This window comes from Mytilus californianus, unplaced genomic scaffold (assembly GCF_021869535.1).
Source record: "Mytilus californianus isolate M0D057914Y unplaced genomic scaffold, xbMytCali1.0.p SCAF_7, whole genome shotgun sequence".
In the NCBI taxonomy this organism is placed as follows: Eukaryota; Metazoa; Mollusca; class Bivalvia; order Mytilida; family Mytilidae; genus Mytilus; species Mytilus californianus.
The window spans coordinates 16,256,278-16,280,844 of record NW_026262723.1 but is presented as its reverse complement, the minus strand read 5'-3'; the positions used below and the strand labels follow the sequence as shown (position 1 = coordinate 16,280,844).

The window sequence follows — 24,567 nt, the reverse complement described above, 5'->3', positions numbered from 1 at the left end:
GACTAAGACAGTCGTACAACGACTGTTACTGGTATGGACAGTTGTTTTTTCGTCCAGTAGTGCAAGTTGACTGCACATGATGATTTAAATCCAGTTTATAACACACAACTTAACTAATAATTCCGACTTATTTGCAACAAAATAACTTAACAAGGGGTATACCATATGCGTTTCCATATTTAGGAATTCACATCCTAATATTAATGCACGTCTTACATATATAAAACACCGACTATGTAACTATGTTTGTTCGTTAAATCAATAATTTTCTAAAAATATAATCATTTGAGCTTTACTGTTAATAATATCAAACTCTTATCACTTGTTTTCCAATCTCTTCTGTGTGTTTTGGTTTCTGTGTAAATAATTTCAAATTGTAATGCATTGCAGATAGGAACATAACCTTACTCGATAGAAGCTGGATGGACATTTTCACTCTTCCTCTAGTTAAGAGGAAAAAGAAATCATTTTAATCTAATTGCCATCAATCTTTTTTCAAACCAATACGAAACAAACAAAGAGTTCGTTACTTGTATGAAATGTCATCCTTTTTCGAAAGGACATTTTTGATTTTTGCGTGGAAATGCATGGTCTATTTTACACAACACTATAACTAGTATTTATTGTTTGTTTATATTATTTTAACATGCAACCACTAGTGATTGTAATTCTTTTTGTGGTAGTGTACCTGAAAGAGAAATTATCTCATAGAAGCATGTTTTTAAATTACTTTCTATTCTCTAATTATCTGTATATGTTTGAAACAAAGACAACTTAAATATATAATTGGCCGCACAACAAACACTATACTATGAAAAAATATGTAAAGGAAACTAATATGTGAAATATTTGTAAGATAAAGAAAAAAGTTATCTTTAATGTTTTTTTAACCTCGACAATCATTTTCATTACTTAAACCTTTCGACTATGAATTGTTTAATTCTTTTGATGCACGTGAACATACTCTGTACACAGAAGTCTTGATTCTCGTCTGAACCATCTGTACAATCCGCGAAGCCATCACATTTCTTGGAATCGATCACACATTGGTATCCATTATCACATTTAGACATTATGTCACCACAACTACGTGCTGTAATTGAACAACATATGTATATCACATTTGCTCATTAATAATTTGCTAATGTACAATTATCATTCAGTAAGGATGATGATTTCCTATTTCATCATTTAAATATTTGTATCAGGCATACAATAAAAAGAGATAGACATATTCGAAAGATGAAAACCGAGGAAGTGGGGCGGAAATTACCAAGTCGATGACAAACTGAAAACGCAATGAAAAAAAAAAAACAAAACGAAAAATTACCAAAGAAAAACACCAGTCTACAAAACAAAACATAGAAAACTTAAGACTCAGCAACCCCACTTAAAACTGGGTTAGATCCTAGATGCCCCGGAAAATTAAGCAGACGTTTAGAAAAATATTGGTATTTCAGTCGCTTTGTTTACAAAAGAATCACCAATGACACTTGAATAAAGAAAGATAAACCGGCTGTAGAGGACCAAACATTACGCGTGGTTTTGCAAAATACAGCTAACGCACTCTTTCTTATTTGAATATCTTAAGTATTTCGGACAATTCAACGTTTTGTCATTAAGATTCGAAATACATTAACATACTTTTTTTTTTAGATATTTACACAAAGAAAAACACAACATATTGATTAATTTCAAAAGGTTATTCTAAACGAAATCGAAGAGCCTGTGTTGCTAACCTAGGTCTATGTGCCTCTTTAACAATGGACACTCTTCAACATTGAATACAAGAATAGAATCCATCACAAATGTTGATCTTGTATTGCTGGTAATATTTATTGTTTACGGCTTCTCTCTATCTTATTTAGTCTTCAACCAAAACACAAAAAGGGTACAAAATTTGATATTTAGGTGCTGTCACTACTATAATGAGTCTACTTTATAGGTAAATCCAGATTTTGACTTGTTAGTCATTTTTGCTATATGAAGGGTCTATATATATCTTTTATAGTTTTCAAGATAATAAGCAAAACCTTACAATATTCGTCAACATATTCATTTAAGAACAACTTCAATAATAAGTGGACTAACGATTTTGGCTTTGTTGAACAAATTTTAGATCTAGTCTTGCTGATCATGTTTTCTATCTGAAGTGGCAATCTTTCGATAATAGTTTTCACGATGAGAGGAAGACGACTAACAGAAAGACAAACATGGTTATTTAAAAGCAAATACTCTAATAATGAGTGGAATGATTATTTCGCCCTGAAGAATTATTTGTAGAAATAAAGGCAACAGTAGTATGCCGCTGTTCGAAACTCATAAATCGAAAGAGATAAAACCAAATCCGAGTTACAAACTAAAATTGAGGAAAACGCATCAAATATAAGAGGAGAACAACGACACAACAAAAACACAACATTACAATTTAACACACACAGAAACGGACCATAATATAATAATGGCCATTTTCCTGACTTGGTACAGGACATTTTAAGAAAAAAATGGTGGGTTGAACCTGGTTTTGTAGCATGCCAAACCTCCCGCTTTTATGGCAACGTCAAATACAACACCAAAACGACAACATCACATGACAGGACCACAATACAAATAAATGGGTGAACATATAGGACAAAGAAACACACGAATAATAGCTAACAAAAAGTACTAGGCTTAAAATTCAATACGCCAGACGTGCCTCTCCTCCACACAAGACCAACCAGTGACGCTCATATGAAAAAAGTTTGAAAGCCAAAACAAGTACAAAGCTGAAGAGCACCGAGGAGCAAAACTTCCTTGTCGTTCCGATCGTTTTTGCTTTCTATTATATATTACAATATATGGACTGCTTTATTTATAATCAATGAACAAATTCTTATAAGATCAAGACTGATAGATAAGAACATGGTTATTTGAGTAGATATTAACAAACAAACTAAAAATGTGTTCATAATGGAAAAAGTGTAATATTGGTCACTTTTATTATCCCAATGCAGTTTTGATGTCGATTGATACTTGAAGATATTTTTTGCACAATGTTTTTCCTACATTGGTGGTTTGTAGCGGCTACATACATATTACCAATATCAGAAGTTTAATGACATGTAAGAGTTTAGCTCATTCGCGTCAATTTGTTTAAAGACATATGTTTCTATTATTTTCATTTGGTTTAGTATTATTATCTGTATGTCCTATTTACCAAACTTGATCGCAATGTTTTTCACACATATGCATGACTGATATGCTGTATATGCATAAGAGTCAGCATTGGAACAACACAACAAACCAGACAAAAAAACAGTTAGTATATAATATAGTTGAGATATGATATTAAAGATAGCATAAATGTTGTTATTACTCAAATTGCTTATTATTGTTGTTTTTTAAGAGGATTTTTCTCTTTATTTAAAAAAAAAAAAAAAATAGAAAACAAGATACAATAGTTAAAAGAAAGGATCGATTTTAAAAGCATGAATTCGACTACAATTTTCATTTTTCTTCGCTTGTCGGTGTTATATTTCCATAAATACTGTCACAGCATGTAAAATTAAACATTGCTTTTCCTTTTTGTTTCTTGAATTTGAAAGATGCAAATTGTTAACAGGAAAAAAAATGTAAACAAATTGATTTGTTTTTAGTATCAATGTTCTTAAATCAATTTAAAGTTCTGCTGTATTTTGAGTTTTGAGGAATGCAATTGAGGTTTGACAAGTCCCAAGTGTTGGTCAAGTTACATTGAGCATAAAGGCAAGCATACATTTCACTTTTTAATGTACCATGAAAGCAAGTAGATTTCGAAAGAAATATAAGTCTAAGTAAAATTTTAATGAAGCCGCTTTTCATGACTTGAAGTTAAAAATTTATAACTTTACAGTATTTGTGAAAAAATAATGAAAAAAAGAATATTTAGCATAAATCAATTGAAAAGAATTTAAACAGTCAGATTACCTTACAAAATTCACAACTTTTGTACAAACAGAACATGCATATGGCACTGTGAATTCTGAATTTTCTGATTTAGCGATGGTCGGAAAAATTGTCTTTATAAGATGGACACATGACTTTATAAATAATGTATTCGGTAAAAAAAATTGCGGGCTTTGTTTTTTACACTTGCAAATAAACATGTGTGCAAAAGCCGTCGTTGTTTCATATATTTGAAATGTTCGAATGACTTACCAGTGCTCTACAGTCTAGTATATGTGTATTGTTTTGTTGACTCTCCTGAGAGTGCTAAAATAGTTCTTCAATGGGAGCTTTAAGGAGTTGTTGCAAGATTCGGGTAACTAAACCCACATATCGTTATTACATTGGTTAGCGATTAGGTCAAATTTATCCTTCAAGACTTTGTATGCAATGTAGTTCCCTTAATCATCATCTTTTTTGTAAAATATAAAAAGGCCTCATCACTTTGTTTATGTGGTGATATAGAAACCACAGCGCATTACTTGTTGCACTGCCCCTGATTTCACATCATGCGTGCACAGCAATTTTAAAACATCAGAATCAAACATTTTTTGTCAGAGAAAATTTTGTTAAACGGTTCAACGGAACTCAGCTACGAACAAAACATCGAAATATTCTTGGTAGTTCCAAAACTCATACTCAGTAGCAAAAGATTTGTCATATGATAACAAACATCTTGTTCACATGTCTACAGTGAATTATTCAATCTGAAATACTTCGGCCCGCCCAGCACTTTACTATTGTATTTCTGATGTATCTGATTTATTTCTTTTTCTTGTGCATGTTGTGTTCACAACTTTATTATATGTTTTGTTTGTTTTCCATCTAGTGTTACATTATTCAATTTTATACATTCTACTTCTTGAGTATTACACATATGAAATGTTCTTATTTGAATTAGGAAACGGATTAATACAAGATAACAGCTTGTTACCGCATCCTTGTTATTATTTAGCTATAATAATATGCTAATGCCAAAGTGTGTATATTATTCAACTTGAATTTAATAAATAGAATATGTTTACACAAACCAATTTGGAAAGAGTGTTTATGCTCTTTTTGTCACGTCAATCCCAATGCATAGAATAATCCTCGACTGAATCCATCAGAAATGTATAGTTGTGTTTTCAATTGATAAATAGGAAAAAGGTTTCGAAAAGACCTTTTCTCTTTTTCAGATATTTTATTTTACCAATAAGAACCGGTCTGAAAAGTCTTATAACATATAAAGTTTCATTTCTATGTTTAATCTTTTTATATAATTCACAAATTTATACCTGAACAATAATCTGTATCATTATGGAAAAAGCACGAATACACTGCAGTCCGTCTTTACATTTTACAAATCCAACAGGACGAAGAGGAATATCTTAGCGTTTATTTCGAAAGATTGTATGCAAAATAATTGATAGAACGGTGCATTAGGATCACCTTAGCTGTGGTTGGCAAATACAATGTGTCGTAAATGTTGTCTGAAATATTAACATGACGTACATGCATGAACACTTCTTTTTATTAAAATATTATACATCGGAAATTGAAAAGTTATCCACTTCATGATACACTTATTAATAAATGACTATATGGTTTGACAAAAATACTAATCATTTAAGCAGATGGAGCAAACCTCTCCAACTCTTATTCAGAAGCCGTAAACAGTTTGAAAGACGTCTATTTGTACACACATGATACAATTGATGTTACTAATTTAGAACGAGGTTTCGTGGAGCACATGGAAGACCGAACAATATACCGTTGTTTGTAAGGACATGTTTACTGGAATCCAATAAGGTGAAGGACGACCCAATTCTTTATCTTTCGTTGAAATTTCAAAGGCACATACCTATTAGTATCTAGGATTTCCTCCTTGATTAGTGTCGTGTGGTATATGTTGAGTTTCTAAGTGAGCCGTCAATACCTAATTCATTTAGTAAGCTGTTTATGTAATGTTATTTACACGCAAAAGCAATGTTGTTTGGGGCTTTATCTGCAGGAACAACAACATATTTGTCATGGAGGTAGGCAAGGTGCTCTACAATATCTATGGGTCTTTCAAGATTGAAGTAGTCTATGGATTCATAGACCCATTCAGTTTTCTTTTAAATTCTGATTAGTATTAACGACGTCACATCTATAATCAATATGGAAAGAGTATCTACGTCTTCTTTCTCGCGTTTAACCCATTGCTTGGAACAGTCCGCGACTGAATACATCAGCATATTTTGAAGTCGTATTTCCATAAATTAAAGCCATGTTGCGTTAATATTTTTTACTGTTTAAAGACACCTGCTACAAGTTAATCAACGCATTTCATTTCATTTTGTAAACATAAAAAAGGAAAAAGGAGCACGTGTAAGACATGTAATATGTTAATCACGACTCCTGATTTTACCAGTAATTTGACAGGTAAAACGTATTATACTAAATCTTTCGAGCCTCTGGACTGTTCCACGGACAATTTCTTGTACGGAATTGAATGTACTGTGTGCGGGCTACTTTATGTTGGTGAAACTCGACAAACTTTGCGCAAAAGGATGAATCAACACCGGTCTGATAATAAAGATCCGCAATTCAGGGTTCCTTATAACCATTTTAATCAACCTGACCATGATCCTTCTTTATCTATGAAAGTACGCATCATCGAAAAAATTTATCATCACACAAATAGCCCTGTACTAAGCACTCTTTTCCGAAAAGATAGAGAAAATTTCTGGATAAGGGAATCAGGTACTGCAATGCCTTATGGTTGCAATGATAATGTCAAAGGAGTAGGAAATTTGTCAAGTCCAGCCTGCAGTGAGTTTATTTAATACTACCTTACGACAACAACGTAGTCATGGGCAAAAAAACATTACCATCGGCCTAATGTAAAAAAGTCTTCCAAATCTAGATCGCCCTCTGGGAGCTTTGATAACCTTCTTTCACATCTTCATCATCCGCTAGGTTACATTACATTAGAACTATTCTCTTTTCACTGCCTGTTAATTTTCTTAAATGTTTGAGAGATTTTTCTCTTGATAAAGAAAAGAATTGAAAACAACACGTTAAATAATTTTAATGCGTCCGAGCATCTAAAGGATGCATCAATACATTTTCTCCCATATACAAACTTGTCAGTATAATTTGTGATCTAACTCTTTTCCGTCTTTTCAAACCAGTAAGATCGGAACTTTTACATGAGGAAAAGAGGAAATTCCTTCCTGTTCATTTTACCAGTAGAGGAATTGATGCAATCAACATCTGCAACGTTCTACATCACAAGGAGGTAGCATCTAAAATTCCTATTTATTTTCAAAATCAGTCTGTTCCTATTGTATCGTACAGTTACACCAAAACCATTGCACCCAAAGTATTTAACTATAAACAAGCATTGCAGAACCTTGATTTAGAACAATACCTAAAAAAACCCTAAGACATGTGACTGTTCCCCATTCGCCTTATAATTACAGCCCCTCTGGCCATGTTATTACTGGAGATCTAAACATAATTCAACATGAAAATCTCCGAAAGGTGATATCTCATGGTCCTAAGTTTAGAGAACCCCAACACATCAATTGGAACCATAACTTCAAAATAATTATGAATTCTTTTGAGGACTACGCCAGAGCATGGGCTAAACGAGAAGAAGTTGAACTGGACACTTTTTCAGAATGGGTCAAAACAATCAGGTCTCTGATAAAACGTCGCATTCATAAGTTGAAAACTGTGTGAATGATCGACCAAAGTCCATTTTCAGAAAAAAAAGAGGCTGTTTAATGTCTATCATCTCTTCATAATAAATATGTTGTTGTTCCTAAGGACAAAGCTTCACATGATATTGTCTTTGTATGTGAATCATATTACAACGAATGTCTTTTAAAAGAATTAGGAATAAATGAGCACTCAGGTAATCCCACATACAAAGACATATCATTTGACAAGGATGAGATTTTGGCGAATCATAAGTCCTTCATGGTTTCAATGAACATTACACTGGACAACAAATCAGAAGACTTACCTTGTTTGTATTGGATACCTAAGCTTCACAAAATTCCGTACAAACAACAGTACATTGCCGGCTCATCTGCATGTTCCACCAAAAAATTGTCCATTAGATTGACTAAAATACTGTCCGCAGTGAAAGAGGGTCTTCAGAAATACTGTGAAACTGTTTACTCGCGTAGTGGTATTAATCATATGTGGATTCTTAAAAATTCTAAAGAACTTCTGGATAATTTTAAATCTCGGTCTTTTTCTGAAATTAGTTCTATCAAAACTTTTGATTTTTCAACCCTGTATACCACCATTCCCCATGTGAAATTGAAAAATTGCCTAACAGAAATAATCCACAATGCCTTTCAACATAAAAATGGAAGCATACGCTATAAATTTATTACTTTTGGATACCATTAGACATATTTTGTTAATAGCGAACAAAAGGGTAAAACATGCTACACAGATGAACAAGTGATCAGTATGCTGGAGTTTCTTATCGACAACATTTTTGTTGAATTTGGAGGTAGACTTTTTCAACAAATTGTAGGCATTCCTATGGTAACGAACTGTGCGCCTCTCCTTGCCGACCTCTTCTTATTTTCATTTGAATCGGAGTTCCTTCAGACACCTGTCACAAACAAGAAGATCAAAGAAGCCAGATTATTTAATTTCACTTTCAGATATATTGATGGTGTTCTTTCCAATAACTATCCGAACTTTTCTGATTGGGTTCAATTAATATATCCCTCAGAACTAGAAATTAAAGAAACAACAGACACGGCCTCCTCCGCCTCATTTTTAGACTTATACCTCGAATTTGACATACACAGTCATCTCAGTACCAGAATCTATGACAAAAGAGACGATTTTAATTTTAAAATTGTCAATTTCCCCCACCTTAGTAGCAATATAAGAACTTCACCTGCATATGGGAAAATCATTTCCCAACTTATTCGGTATGCAAGAGCTTGCAGCTCCTACTCAGACTTTGTAAAACGTCACCATTGTCTGAGCAAAAAGTTGATGAACCAAGGGTATGTCAAAGAACGTCTCGTCCTTTTTTCTAAAAATGTTCATCGGAAGGTGCCAAGACCTTGTTGATAAATATCCCGTATCAACTTTACAAATAATACATGGTCTTGAAGTATAGATTCTGCGTACTGACGCTGTTTATCATCTTAATAACGTGTTAAAGTGTTCTTTTATTTGTCTTTATTTATATTACTTTTACTGTTTGATCTGTTTTTGGTGATATACATTTGACGTGGCTCTGTACTTATGCATCCCGTCATTGTGCTGTTTGTATTTTTTTTTTCATTTTTACTTGTGTGCTTTTTCCGTGTGACGTTTTATGATTCTTTGATACATATGACGTGTCTCTGTACTTTAAAAATCCCGCCATTGTGTTATTGTTCTATTATAATTTTTGCACACTTTGAAGGACAAAATGATTTTATATCTCTACCTGTGTGACGTTTACATTCTGACGTCAAACACGCAATTCTACGCCAGAGTTAATGTTAAAATTACGATTCGGTCCCAGTGCTTAAAATTCCTCGATCCTTTATGGGTTGATTTGGCATGCATAAATACAATACAAAAATAAGTAAGCAATGAACGAGGATGTTAAAGGTGATACATGCTTTTTTGTGCTTCTTTGTTAAACATTTGTTTGTTTTTGTTGTTATTAAGATTGTGACACGGTGTTGACTGTTGCACCCCTATTTTGACATTTTTACTTATTATGTCTGTTTGTTTTATTCACGCATCGTTGTCAATATAATGGAATTTGATGCGACTGTCATACAGGTGAGAGGTTTAGCGCCATAAAACAAGGTTCAATCCACCATTTTCTACATGAGAAAAATGCCTGTACCAAGTCAGGAATATGACAATTGTTGTCCATTCGTTTGATGTGTTTGTGCTTTTGATTTTGCCATTTGATTAGGGACTTTCCGTTTTGAATATTCCTCAGAGTTTAGTATTTTTGTGATTTAACTTTTTTTTTCCAATTGATTAGGCTCATAATCTTTCGGGCACATTTCGCAGTGAAGTGTTATTTACAATGTTAAGGTCTAGTAATAACGTGGTCTGTCGAATTATATACAAAATGGGGAACTTGCACAGAGGCAATCTGGAAGTTTAGACTTGAAGTCGTCATTATTGAGATCATGCAACACGTGTTTGTAAAAAGTAATTTACGTACGTACATTATTTGATCGATTTAACGGTTTTAATTCGAGCGTCAATGATGAGTCTTTGGTAGACAAAACGCGCGTCTGGTAACTCTGATGAATTTATTTACAAGTGCTTCACATGACTTATATAAAAATAAGAAAATGTGGTATGATTGTCAATCAGACAACTCTCCACAAGAGACAAAATGACACATGAATTAACAAATACGGTTGTGTTTGTTTTAGGATAAAAAATAGTTATTACTGTAGTTGTGACTTGCAGCTGATTTTTATATCGTCATAAGGGAAATACATATATATGCAATTGCTGGCAACGACAATGGTTTTTATCTAACGATAACACTTAAACTGATCAGAATTTAACTATACCCTGGCTAATTTCATTATTTTTTTATTATATGATTATAAAATCTCAATAGACGATTTCTAAACACAAAATTGCAATCCCCACTGTTCAAATATAAAGTAAAAGCATGTAGTATGTTTAACATAAGTTAATTTTTATTCTTTGTCGTATGGTCAAAGCAAGATGGTTTTACTAGAAATCTAATCAAACTACTAGCTATTTCAGCCACTGCAAGTCAATGGACCCTTTTGGACCTGTAATGATAAATTAACAAAAACATTTAATGTCTTATCAATATCTTGTAATACTATTTAAAATGTTAAAGTGAAAATAGTTTCTGGTATTCTGTTTCATTTTTGAATTTTAAATGATACTTCGTACACGTATACTACATCGTAGCAGTATACTTAAAACAAATGAAAAACGAAATTTGAACGTTTTAAAAAATCTACGATCGACAACAAATTCATTAAGGGGTATGAGATACACATACATATATACAAAATTACATGCAACGATGTTCCTTATCTTTAATGGACACTGCAACACGTATTATTATTAAAGTAATAATACATGTATGAAAACTTTTCTTTTCGTCATGTACAAAAAAAATAGTTGTAAGAAAATTAGGCAAGAATAAGCAATCAATTACAAAGTATCAGTATTGGTAATGCCAATAAACACAGCACCCCTCAGTAATAATCTATATATCACGATATAACGAGTATACATACACATTTGCGTAATAACTAAATTTGATAACGTTTTCTTTACGTGTAGTTGAAAGACTTTTCTTTTTAAACATGTTTTATTGAAGGAATATCTAAACAAAAATACCATTATGCATGCTCATCAGGAAATGAAGCTTAACATTGCACTTATATAAACAAAAAGTAAAAACAAAACAAAACAAAAGGAAAACAGCTATTATCTATTATTCATACTACAAATTTGGAAAACATGTTAATTAATCAAGAATTAACAAAAATACCGAACTCTCAGATATATTCAAAAGAGAGAAATCAATCAAACCTCACAAAATCAAACATTAGTTTTTAACAACCAATGGAAAACAACTGTCATATTTCCGACTTGGAACAGACATATCAAAAAGAAAATGATTAGTTAAAAAAGTAAAAAAAAAAAAAAAAAAAAATCCAAACCTTATACCGCATTCTTCAGAAATTTAGAAAGTTGTCATATCATGCATTTAAGTTTGTGAAGAAAAAAATTGAAGAAAAACAATGAAATATATTTAACGCACTTCTGAACAAATTGAAATTTTTTGTTCAATTTTATCGTTCCAATTTAACCCAAACGAAATCAGTGAATTAGTGAGGTCGAGATATGACAAATCTGCCTCTTTTTGTACAAAAACAGTTAATTAGAATGATTGAAGGGTGAATTCGTTTACCTTACAAAATATGTTCATGCTTTTGTATATGCCATACATTGCGTAAATTAAACATACGCATATTAACATTTCTAGGTATACATATGTTTGGTTAAATATCTTCTTACGATTAAAGCAACTGTTCGGACTTTCATCCTCTCTGTGTTTGCATTCTGGTTGGTTGTTGCAGAACCAACTATCATATATGCACATCGGATCATTTTCAGAACATCTAGACATTCCAGTAGGGCAGGTTCTGTCTGTAAAAAAGAGAGTTGTTTGGTACTGTTTAAATTTTGGGATACATAGAACATATAAATGATATAGGATGTTCAGTTGATAATGGTATGTGGAAAAAAACAAGATGTGAAAGTTTAACAATTTGTTAAGCATAACATGTCAACAATCCTTGTATTGTGTACGTTTTTTGAAATTTTTTTCTCGATTAAAGCCAAAATCGAACAATTGCAGTTTTAAACTGAGATCAAGTCTTTATATCATAGTTGTGTCAAAAATATATACTCATTACACCTCATGCTAAATGTTTGAACCTATTATGCATATTTATTCCGAAATAGTCTCTTTATTTACCACTTGTACTCAATTTAGATGTACACCAAATTACATTTAACAACTCGGTAATTAATGTCGCTTTATATACACATACTAGTATACACTTTCTCAGACAGTCAATGCATCAATACATGGATACAATAACATTAAAAAACACACAATGGTCAATATGAACAAACTATACATTGTGATACTATGTGATCCGTGTAAACTCATCGAACCTTTAAACAAACTTATTAGTAAAGGTTATCTTACCAATGTTGTAATTAGATCTTTAAATATAGTTTACATTGGCACTAATATCGATTTTGTCATCAGCAAATCAAAACATAACTAAATTTGTATTCTTTTCAACCGGGATGTATAAAGACACACCCACGTTCATGTTGATCTATAAAGAGGTTAAACTCCTAACTATCCTACTGCCTGTCGATACATTTATTTTTGGCATTGCACAAGTCATGTCTTTTTTGACTGTCCATGACGTTAAAATACTAAATCCCTTGGATGTGTTTTAGCTGATTTAAGTCTCTGATGCATGAATTTTTATCATTAATTGTTTTTGGCTTTTAACTAGCTGTTAGTAACTGCGAGTACTCTCTAATCGTACTTTCTTGTTTATTTGACCTGTTGATACTAATTGTAATGCGTTTTTGTTATTTAATGTTATTCCGGGTTATATCTGGTCTATATACCAGCTTTGATAAGTGTTTGGTATTACTATAAATTTTCACTTCGTACTATGAACATCAAAATTATTTATTTTGTAAGAAAAATTTCCTTTCTCTTTTTGAACTGTACACGTATACCTAACAACAAAATTATCTTCATTCACCTGTGTTTAAAGTAATTGCAAATGGCTGATATTTTTGTTCCAGCATATTGTTTTTCTTAAATTGTTTAAAATTTCATAGCGGTATTACATGTTACTTTTATTATTCTTCCCTTAGTTTATTTATTTTTTATTTACATTGTATCATATGTCAAATTTATGTGTTCAGTGTATGTTCACTGGTGTTAATATGTCCTTTGATTTAGTTAAGCTATTTCAGTTGATATTCTATAGTGTGTCTTTCTATGTTGTGATGTTACACTATTGTTTCAGAAAAAGGGTGAAGGTTTGGTACCATTAAAACGTTTAAACCCGCTGCAATTGTTTGCACCTGTCCTAAGTCAGGAATATGATGTTCAGTAGTTGTTGTTTGTTGATGTGGTTCATAAGTGTTTCTCGTTTCTCGTTTTTTATATAGATTAGACCGTTGGTTTTCCCGTTTGAATGGTTTTACGCTAGTAATTTTTGGGGCCTATTATAGCTTGCTGTTCGGTGTGAGCCAAGGCTCCGTGTTGAAGACCGTACTTTGACCTATAATGGTTTACTTTTATAGACTTTGACTTGAATGGAGAGTTGTCTCATTGGCACTCATACCACATCTTCTTATATCTATATACATATGAAACTAACAATGGTTAAGGGAAAGCATACAGAAAACATTAAGTATAAAGTAAAAAAAAACAAAAATACCAAACTCCAAGGAATATTCGAAACGAAAAATCCTGTATCAAATGAAAAAATCCAAACCATAAACACATCGAACGAATAGAAAACAACTGTCATATTCTTGCTACAGGCATTGTATTATGTAGAAAATGGCATATTAAACCTGGCTTGAATTCTAGCTTAAAATTTCACTTGTATGACAGTCGCATAGAATTCCATTATATTGACAACAATGTGTAAGCCAAACAAACAGACATAATAGGTAAAAATGTCAAATATTGGGGTACAGAAGTCAACATTGAGTTTAAATGTTTAAATAGTAATCACAATAAAAACAAATAATTATTTCAATAAAGAATAAAGACAATGGCATATAGACATTAAGGTGATAATAAAACGTCAGCACCTAGAATCTTTACCATCATATAATTTTTGTGAAGATGATACAGAATATTTATCAACAAAGTCTTGGCATCTTTCGATGAACTTTTTTTCGAAAAGGACGAGACGTTTTTGACATAACCCTTGTTCATCAACTTTCTGCTGAGACACTGATGACGTTTTATAAAGTCGGACTAGTAGTTGCAAGCTCTTGAATACCGATGAGTTGGAAAATGTATATCCCGTATGCAGGTGAAGTTGATATATTGCTACTAAGTATATAATGGTTACAAGCCAGGAGGACAAACACAAGTATTTGATATACGTGCGGCGTTTCTTTGCTAAATATTTATTTTTGTAATTCTTCTGACATAGACGTACTACTGTTTATTAAACCGTATTACGAACATCTTGTCAAAATATGAAACATGGTATTGACAGCTAAGAAAATATTATCAAAGACACCAGGCTTAAAATTTTGTATAAATTACTATTATTGTTTACCTAAACAAGCAATTTGTTTTTATAAATATAGTGTAATATATGTTGTTACCTTTTGTACAAATCTTTGGACTTTCATCCGAGTTATCTCTGCAGTCAGGATATTCACTACATAACTGCATTTCATAAATACACTGAACCTTATCTTCACATTTTACCATTCCAACTGGACAGCTGCGATCTTTAAAATAAGTTGTTATGAAATTAGAATAACTTTATGCATCGTAAACCCTTTGACCTATTTTCCAATTACAATTGAACATGTGGTTTTCATGCATGGTTTAGCTATACTTAAATAAAACATGTAGGTTAAGTAGGTTTAAGTACTGACGACAATTTCTACAGAAGAGCCAACAACATTTGACGAACATTTTTGTTAACAGTGACTCGACCTTAAAAACAATATTCGTATTCCTTTTGCCAATAAAACTGATTTGAATGTTAAGTTTAAATAGTGTCAACGTGTTTGACAGAATAATGGTTTTAATGTTTTACTTGCACGGCCTATGTGACTTGTACATTACTATATGTTTCTTCGTTCTGAAAGGTTAAGTGAGTGTCGACTTGCCAATCAAATGTTGCAAACAATTCCAAATTAATAAAAAAACAAGATCACGACAAAACTAATTATATATCATAATACTGCAAATAATAACTTTGTAAAGAAGTTATATTTTAGGAATACAGATTCTAATTTAAATGCAGGTCCAACATATATGAAAAACAGACTATGTGATTATGTTTGTTTGTTAAAAATATAAACATTTGAGCTTTACTGTAATAGTATCAAACTCTTATGACTTTTTTCCAATCTCTTCTGCGTTTTCTGGTACCTCTGTAAATAATTTCAAATTAAACATACTTTAAAATTAATGTCTATTATTAAACTATCTTTATATGTTTGAATCAAAGACAACTTCAATATATGGTTGGCCACACAACACAAACTCTACTATGAAAAAAATATGTAAAGGAAACTGATTTGTGAAATATTTGATAAATGAAAAAAAAAGTTATCCTTAGACTTTTTTGATACTCCACAATCATATTCATAACCTTTTGAATATAAATTGTTTAATTAATATGATATCAATCGCTGATTCATTTGATGCAAGTGAACATACTCTCTACACATAGATCTGGATTTTCGTCTGAACCATCTGAACAATCTGCAACACCATCACATTTCTTGAAATTGAGCACACATTGGTATCCATTATCACATATAAAGATCAAAGAAGCCAGATTATTTAATTTCACTTTCAGATATATTGATGGTGTTCTTTCCAATAACTATCCGAACTTTTCTGATTGGGTTCAATTAATATATCCCTCAGAACTAGAAATTAAAGAAACAACAGACACGGCCTCCTCCGCCTCATTTTTAGACTTATACCTCGAATTTGACATACACAGTCATCTCAGTACCAGAATCTATGACAAAAGAGACGATTTTAATTTTAAAATTGTCAATTTCCCCCACCTTAGTAGCAATATAAGAACTTCACCTGCATATGGGAAAATCATTTCCCAACTTATTCGGTATGCAAGAGCTTGCAGCTCCTACTCAGACTTTGTAAAACGTCACCATTGTCTGAGCAAAAAGTTGATGAACCAAGGGTATGTCAAAGAACGTCTCGTCCTTTTTTCTAAAAATGTTCATCGGAAGGTGCCAAGACCTTGTTGATAAATATCCCGTATCAACTTTACAAATAATACATGGTCTTGAAGTATAGATTCTGCGTACTGACGCTGTTTATCATCTTAATAACGTGTTAAAGTGTTCTTTTATTTGTCTTTATTTATATTACTTTTACTGTTTGATCTGTTTTTGGTGATATACATTTGACGTGGCTCTGTACTTATGCATCCCGTCATTGTGCTGTTTGTATTTTTTTTTTCATTTTTACTTGTGTGCTTTTTCCGTGTGACGTTTTATGATTCTTTGATACATATGACGTGTCTCTGTACTTTAAAAATCCCGCCATTGTGTTATTGTTCTATTATAATTTTTGCACACTTTGAAGGACAAAATGATTTTATATCTCTACCTGTGTGACGTTTACATTCTGACGTCAAACACGCAATTCTACGCCAGAGTTAATGTTAAAATTACGATTCGGTCCCAGTGCTTAAAATTCCTCGATCCTTTATGGGTTGATTTGGCATGCATAAATACAATACAAAAATAAGTAAGCAATGAACGAGGATGTTAAAGGTGATACATGCTTTTTTGTGCTTCTTTGTTAAACATTTGTTTGTTTTTGTTGTTATTAAGATTGTGACACGGTGTTGACTGCTGCACCCCTATTTTGACATTTTTACTTATTATGTCTGTTTGTTTTATTCACGCATCGTTGTCAATATAATGGAATTTGATGCGACTGTCATACAGGTGAGAGGTTTAGCGCCATAAAACAAGGTTCAATCCACCATTTTCTACATGAGAAAAATGCCTGTACCAAGTCAGGAATATGACAATTGTTGTCCATTCGTTTGATGTGTTTGTGCTTTTGATTTTGCCATTTGATTAGGGACTTTCCGTTTTGAATATTCCTCAGAGTTTAGTATTTTTGTGATTTAACTTTTTTTTTCCAATTGATTAGGCTCATAATCTTTCGGGCACATTTCGCAGTGAAGTGTTATTTACAATGTTAAGGTCTAGTAATAACGTGGTCTGTCGAATTATATACAAAATGGGGAACTTGCACAGAGGCAATCTGGAAGTTTAGACTTGAAGTCGTCATTATTGAGATCATGCAACACGTGTTTGTAAAAAGTAATTTACGTACGTACATTATTTGATCGATTTAACGGTTTTAATTCGAGCGTCAATGATGAGTCTTTGGTAGACAAAACGCGCGTCTGGTAACTCTGATGAATTTATTTACAAGTGCTTCACATGACTTATATAAAAATAAGAAAATGTGGTATGATTGTCAATCAGACAACTCTCCACAAGAGACAAAATGACACATGAATTAACAAATACGGTTGTGTTTGTTTTAGGATAAAAAATAGTTATTACTGTAGTTGTGACTTGCAGCTGATTTTTATATCGTCATAAGGGAAATACATATATATGCAATTGCTGGCAACGACAATGGTTTTTATCTAACGATTACACTTAAACTGATCAGAATTTAACTATACCCTGGCTAATTTCATTATTTTTTTATTATATGATTATAAAATCTCAATAGACGATTTCTAAACACAAAATTGCAATCCCCACTGTTCAAATATAAAGTAAAAGCATGTAGTATGTTTAACATAAGTTAATTTTTATTCTTTGTCGTATGGTCAAAGCAAGATGGTTTTACTAGAAATCTAATCAAACTACTAGCTATTTCAGCCACTGCAAGTCAATGGACCCTTTTGGACCTGTAATGATAAATTAACAAAAACATTTAATGTCTTATCAATATCTTGTAATACTATTTAAAATGTTAAAGTGAAAATAGTTTCTGGTATTCTGTTTCATTTTTGAATTTTAAATGATACTTCGTACACGTATACTACATCGTAGCAGTATACTTAAAACAAATGAAAAACGAAATTTGAACGTTTTAAAAAATCTACGATCGACAACAAATTCATTAAGGGATATGAGATACACATACATATATACAAAATTACATGCAACGATGTTCCTTATCTTTAATGGACACTGCAACACGTATTATTATTAAAGTAATAATACATGTATGAAAACTTTTCTTTTCGTCATGTACAAAAAAAATAGTTGTAAGAAAATTAGGCAAGAATAAGCAATCAATTACAAAGTATCAGTATTGGTAATGCCAATAAACACAGCACCCCTCAGTAATAATCTATATATCACGATATAACGAGTATACATACACATTTGCGTAATAACTTAATTTGATAACGTTTTCTTTACGTGTAGTTGAAAGACTTTTCTTTTTAAACATGTTTTATTGAAGGAATATCTAAACAAAAATACCATTATGCATGCTCATCAGGAAATGAAGCTTAACATTGCACTTATATAAACAAAAAGTAAAAACAAAACAAAACAAAAGGAAAACAGCTATTATCTATTATTCATACTACAAATTTGGAAAACATGTTAATTAATCAAGAATTAACAAAAATACCGAACTCTCAGATATATTCAAAAGAGAGAAATCAATCAAACCTCACAAAATCAAACATTAGTTTTTAACAACCAATGGAAAACAACTGTCATATTTCCGACTTGGAACAGACATATCAAAAAGAAAATGATTAGTTAAAAAAGTAAAAAAAAAAAAAAAAAAAAATCCAAACCTTATACCGCATTCTTCAGAAATTTAGAAAGTTGTCATATCATGCATTTAAGTTTGTGAAGAAAAAAATTGAAGAAAAACAATGAAATATATTTAACGCACTTCTGAACAAATTGAAATTTTTTGTTCAATTTTATCGTTCCAATTTAACCCAAACGAAATCAGTGAATTAGTGAGGTCGAGATATGACAAATCTGCCTCTTTTTGTACAAAAACAGTTAATTAGAATGATTGAAGGGTGAATTCGTTTACCTTACAAAATATGTTCATGCTTTTGTATATGCCATACATTGCGTAAATTAAACATACGCATATTAACATTTCTAGGTATACATATGTTTGGTTAAATATCTTCTTACGATTAAAGCAACTGTTCGGACTTTCATCCTCTCTGTGTTTGCATTCTGGTTGGTTGTTGCAGAACCAACTGTCATATATGCACATCGGATCATTTTCAGAACATCTAGACATTCCAGTAGGGCAGGTTCTGTCTGTAAAAAAGAGAGTTGTTTGGTACTGTTTAAATTTTGGGATACATAGAACATATAAATGATATAGGATGTTCAGTTGATAATGGTATGTGGAAAAAAACAAGATGTGAAAGTTTAACAATTTGTTAAGCATAACATGTCAACAATCCTTGTATTGTGTACGTTTTTTGAAATTTTTTTCTCGATTAAAGCCAAAATCGAACAATTGCAGTTTTAAACTGAGATCAAGTCTTTATATCATAGTTGTGTCAAAAATATATACTCATTACACCTCATGCTAAATGTTTGAACCTATTATGCATATTTATTCCGAAATAGTCTCTTTATTTACCACTTGTACTCAATTTAGATGTACACCAAATTACATTTAACAACTCGGTAATTAATGTCGCTTTATATACACATACTAGTATACACTTTCTCAGACAGTCAATGCATCAATACATGGATACAATAACATTAAAAAACACACAATGGTCAATATGAACAAACTATACATTGTGATACTATGTGATCCGTGTAAACTCATCGAACCTTTAAACAAACTTATTAGTAAAGGTTATCTTACCAATGTTGTAATTAGATCTTTAAATATAGTTTACATTGGCACTAATATCGATTTTGTCATCAGCAAATCAAAACATAACTAAATTTGTATTCTTTTCAACCGGGATGTATAAAGACACACCCACGTTCATTTTGATCTATAAAGAGGTTAAACTCCTAACTATCCTACTGCCTGTCGATACATTTATTTTTGGCATTGCACAAGTCATGTCTTTTTTGACTGTCCATGACGTTAAAATACTAAATCCCTTGGATGTGTTTTAGCTGATTTAAGTCTCTGATGCATGAATTTTTATCATTAATTGTTTTTGGCTTTTAACTAGCTGTTAGTAACTGCGAGTACTCTCTAATCGTACTTTCTTGTTTATTTGACCTGTTGATACTAATTGTAATGCGTTTTTGTTATTTAATGTTATTCCGGGTTATATCTGGTCTATATACCAGCTTTGATAAGTGTTTGGTATTACTATAAATTTTCACTTCGTACTATGAACATCAAAATTATTTATTTTGTAAGAAAAATTTCCTTTCTCTTTTTGAACTGTACACGTATACCTAACAACAAAATTATCTTCATTCACCTGTGTTTAAAGTAATTGCAAATGGCTGATATTTTTGTTCCAGCATATTGTTTTTCTTAAATTGTTTAAAATTTCATAGCGGTATTACATGTTACTTGTATTATTCTTCCCTTAGTTTATTTATTTTTTATTTACATTGTATCATATGTCAAATTTATGTGTTCAGTGTATGTTCACTGGTGTTAATATGTCCTTTGATTTAGTTAAGCTATTTCAGTTGATATTCTATAGTGTGTCTTTCTATGTTGTGATGTTACACTATTGTTTCAGAAAAAGGGTGAAGGTTTGGTACCATTAAAACGTTTAAACCCGCTGCAATTGTTTGCACCTGTCCTAAGTCAGGAATATGATGTTCAGTAGTTGTTGTTTGTTGATGTGGTTCATAAGTGTTTCTCGTTTCTCGTTTTTTATATAGATTAGACCGTTGGTTTTCCCGTTTGAATGGTTTTACGCTAGTAATTTTTGGGGCCTATTATAGCTTGCTGTTCGGTGTGAGCCAAGGCTCCGTGTTGAAGACCGTACTTTGACCTATAATGGTTTACTTTTATAGACTTTGACTTGAATGGAGAGTTGTCTCATTGGCACTCATACCACATCTTCTTATATCTATATACATATGAAACTAACAATGGTTAAGGGAAAGCATACAGAAAACATTAAGTATAAAGTAAAAAAAAACAAAAATACCAAACTCCAAGGAATATTCGAAACGAAAAATCCTGTATCAAATGAAAAAATCCAAACCATAAACACATCGAACGAATAGAAAACAACTGTCATATTCTTGCTACAGGCATTGTATTATGTAGAAAATGGCATATTAAACCTGGCTTGAATTCTAGCTTAAAATTTCACTTGTATGACAGTCGCATAGAATTCCATTATATTGACAACAATGTGTAAGCCAAACAAACAGACATAATAGGTAAAAATGTCAAATATTGGGGTACAGAAGTCAACATTGAGTTTAAATGTTTAAATAGTAATCACAATAAAAACAAATAATTATTTCAATAAAGAATAAAGACAATGGCATATAGACATTAAGGTGATAATAAAACGTCAGCACCTAGAATCTTTACCATCATATAATTTTTGTGAAGATGATACAGAATATTTATCAACAAAGTCTTGGCATCTTTCGATGAACTTTTTTTCGAAAAGGACGAGACGTTTTTGACATAACCCTTGTTCATCAACTTTCTGCTGAGACACTGATGACGTTTTATAAAGTCGGACTAGTAGTTGCAAGCTCTTGAATACCGATGAGTTGGAAAATGTATATCCCGTATGCAGGTGAAGTTGATATATTGCTACTAAGTATATAATGGTTACAAGCCAGGAGGACAAACACAAGTATTTGATATACGTGCGGCGTTTCTTTGCTAAATATTTATTTTTGTAATTCTTCTGACATAGACGTACTACTGTTTATTAAATCGTATTACGAACATCTTGTCAAAATATGAAACATGGTATTGACAGCTAAGAAAATATTATCAAAGACACCAGGCTTAAAATTTTGTATAAATTACTATTATTGTTTACCTAAACAAGCAATTTGTTTTTATAACTATAGTGTAATATATGTTGTTACCTTTTGTACAAATCTTTGGACTTTCATCCGAGTTATCTCTGCAGTCAGGATATTCACTACATAACTGCATTTCATAAATACACTGAACCTTATCTTCACATTTTACCATTCCAACTGGACAGCTGCGATCTTTAAAATAAGTTGTTATGAAATTAGAATAACTTTATGCATCGTAAACCCTTTGACCTATTTTCCAATTACAATTGAACATGTGGTTTTCATGCATGGTTTAGCTATACTTAAATAAAACATGTAGGTTAAGTAGGTTTAAGTACTGACGACAATTTCTACAGAAGAGCCAACAACATTTGACGAACATTTTTGTTAACAGTGACTCGACCTTAAAAACAATATTCGTATTCCTTTTGCCAATAAAACTGATTTGAATGTTAAGTTTAAATAGTGTCAACGTGTTTGACAGAATAATGGTTTTAATGTTTTACTTGCACGGCCTATGTGACTTGTACATTACTGTATGTTTCTTCGTTCTGAAAGGTTAAGTGAGTGTCGACTTGCCAATCAAATGTTGCAAACAATTCCAAATTAATAAAAAAACAAGATCACGACAAAACTAATTATATATCATAATACTGCAAATAATAACTTTGTAAAGAAGTTATATTTTAGGAATACAGATTCTAATTTAAATGCAGGTCCAACATATATGAAAAACAGACTATGTGATTATGTTTGTTTGTTAAAAATATAAACATTTGAGCTTTACTGTAATAGTATCAAACTCTTATGACTTTTTTCCAATCTCTTCTGCGTTTTCTGGTACCTCTGTAAATAATTTCAAATCAAACATACTTTAAAATTAATGTCTATTATTAAACTATCTTTATATGTTTGAATCAAAGACAACTTCAATATATGGTTGGCCACACAACACAAACTCTACTATGAAAAAAATATGTAAAGGAAACTGATTTGTGAAATATTTGATAAATGAAAAAAAAAGTTATCCTTAGACTTTTTTGATACTCCACAATCATATTCATAACTTAAACCTTTTGAATATAAATTGTTTAATTAATATGATATCAATCGCTGATTCATTTGATGCAAGTGAACATATTCTCTACACATAGATCTGGATTTTCGTCTGAACCATCTGAACAATCTGCAACACCATCACATTTCTTGAAATTGAGCACACATTGGTATCCATTATCACATTTTGACATAAAGTCACCACAGCTACGTGCTGTAATTAAACAACAACATATGAATACAGTTAACATAAAATAAAGATGATGATTTTCTGTTTCATCTTTAGATATATGTATCAGGCAAAAAAACAAGAGAAAGACATATCCGAAAGATGAAAACCAAGACAGAGGGGCAGACAATATCAAAGGGTACTCAAACTCATAAGTCGAAGACAAACTGAAAACGCAATGGAAAAAAACGAAAAATTACCAAAGACAAACAACAGTCTACAAAACAAAACATGGAAACCTTAATACTCAGCAACCCCACTCAAAACTGGGTTAGATCCTACATGTCCTAGGTGCCTCGGAATAGTAAGCCGATGTGTAGAAAAATAATAGTGCTTCACACGTTTTGTTTACAACAGAATCATTCATACCGTTGGAAAAAAATAAAGGCCGTAGATGATCAAACATTACGCTTGTTTTTCCAAAATACACCTACCATACTCTATTTCATTAGAATATCTTAAACATCTTACATTTTCGATTTTAATGACTCTGAACAACACCGTCACGTTTCAAAATATAAAACCAAAATATTCAAGACCTGTAAAATTTTAATAACAGATGCTCAATTCACTAGCAATTTAACTGAGAAATCTTATTTTACCAGAAGCTACGATGATCTGAATTGTAAATCAACAAACCTCGTCTACGGATTACAGTGTAACCTTTACGGATGGGTATATGTTGAGGAAACGAAAGGACGCTTAACAAACGTACGTGCGTCCACTGATCATACGTCAACAAGAATGCAAGTGACATTGTTTACCAACATTTCAATCAGCCTGATCATTCAATCCTTTCTATGCAAGTTCGCATCATCAAATAAATACACCACATCACTAACAATCCTCATTTTGCAACACCTCTCCGTATACAAAAAAAAAGACTACTGGATTCGACAATTGGGAACTGCGACACTATATGGTTGCAATGACAAAATTGACGGTAAAGGTATTATATCTAGTCCTTCATGTAGCTCGGTGAATGT

At 31.7% G+C, this 24,567-nt stretch overlaps 2 protein-coding genes and 1 long non-coding RNA gene across 8 annotated transcripts in view; all 3 read right to left on the bottom strand.

The window, feature by feature from the left end:
- Window positions 1–24,567, bottom strand: part of LOC127708934 (low-density lipoprotein receptor-related protein 2-like) — a 327,071-nt gene that overhangs the window by 73,159 nt on the left and 229,345 nt on the right. The window lies entirely within an intron of this gene.
- On the bottom strand, window positions 10,619–22,816 carry LOC127708938 (very low-density lipoprotein receptor-like). Its single transcript, XM_052214150.1, has 3 exons — window positions 22,360–22,816; window positions 12,007–12,138; window positions 10,619–10,739 (listed from the first exon to the last, which is right to left on the bottom strand). Exons 1-3 carry the CDS (start codon window positions 22,466–22,468, stop codon window positions 10,702–10,704), a joined length of 279 nt encoding a protein of 92 aa, XP_052070110.1. The 5' UTR covers window positions 22,469–22,816; the 3' UTR covers window positions 10,619–10,701.
- LOC127708940 (uncharacterized) lies at window positions 18,095–19,548 on the bottom strand. Its single transcript, XR_007985439.1, has 2 exons — window positions 19,483–19,548; window positions 18,095–18,215 (listed from the first exon to the last, which is right to left on the bottom strand). It is a non-coding gene; the product is annotated as an uncharacterized LOC127708940 (long non-coding RNA).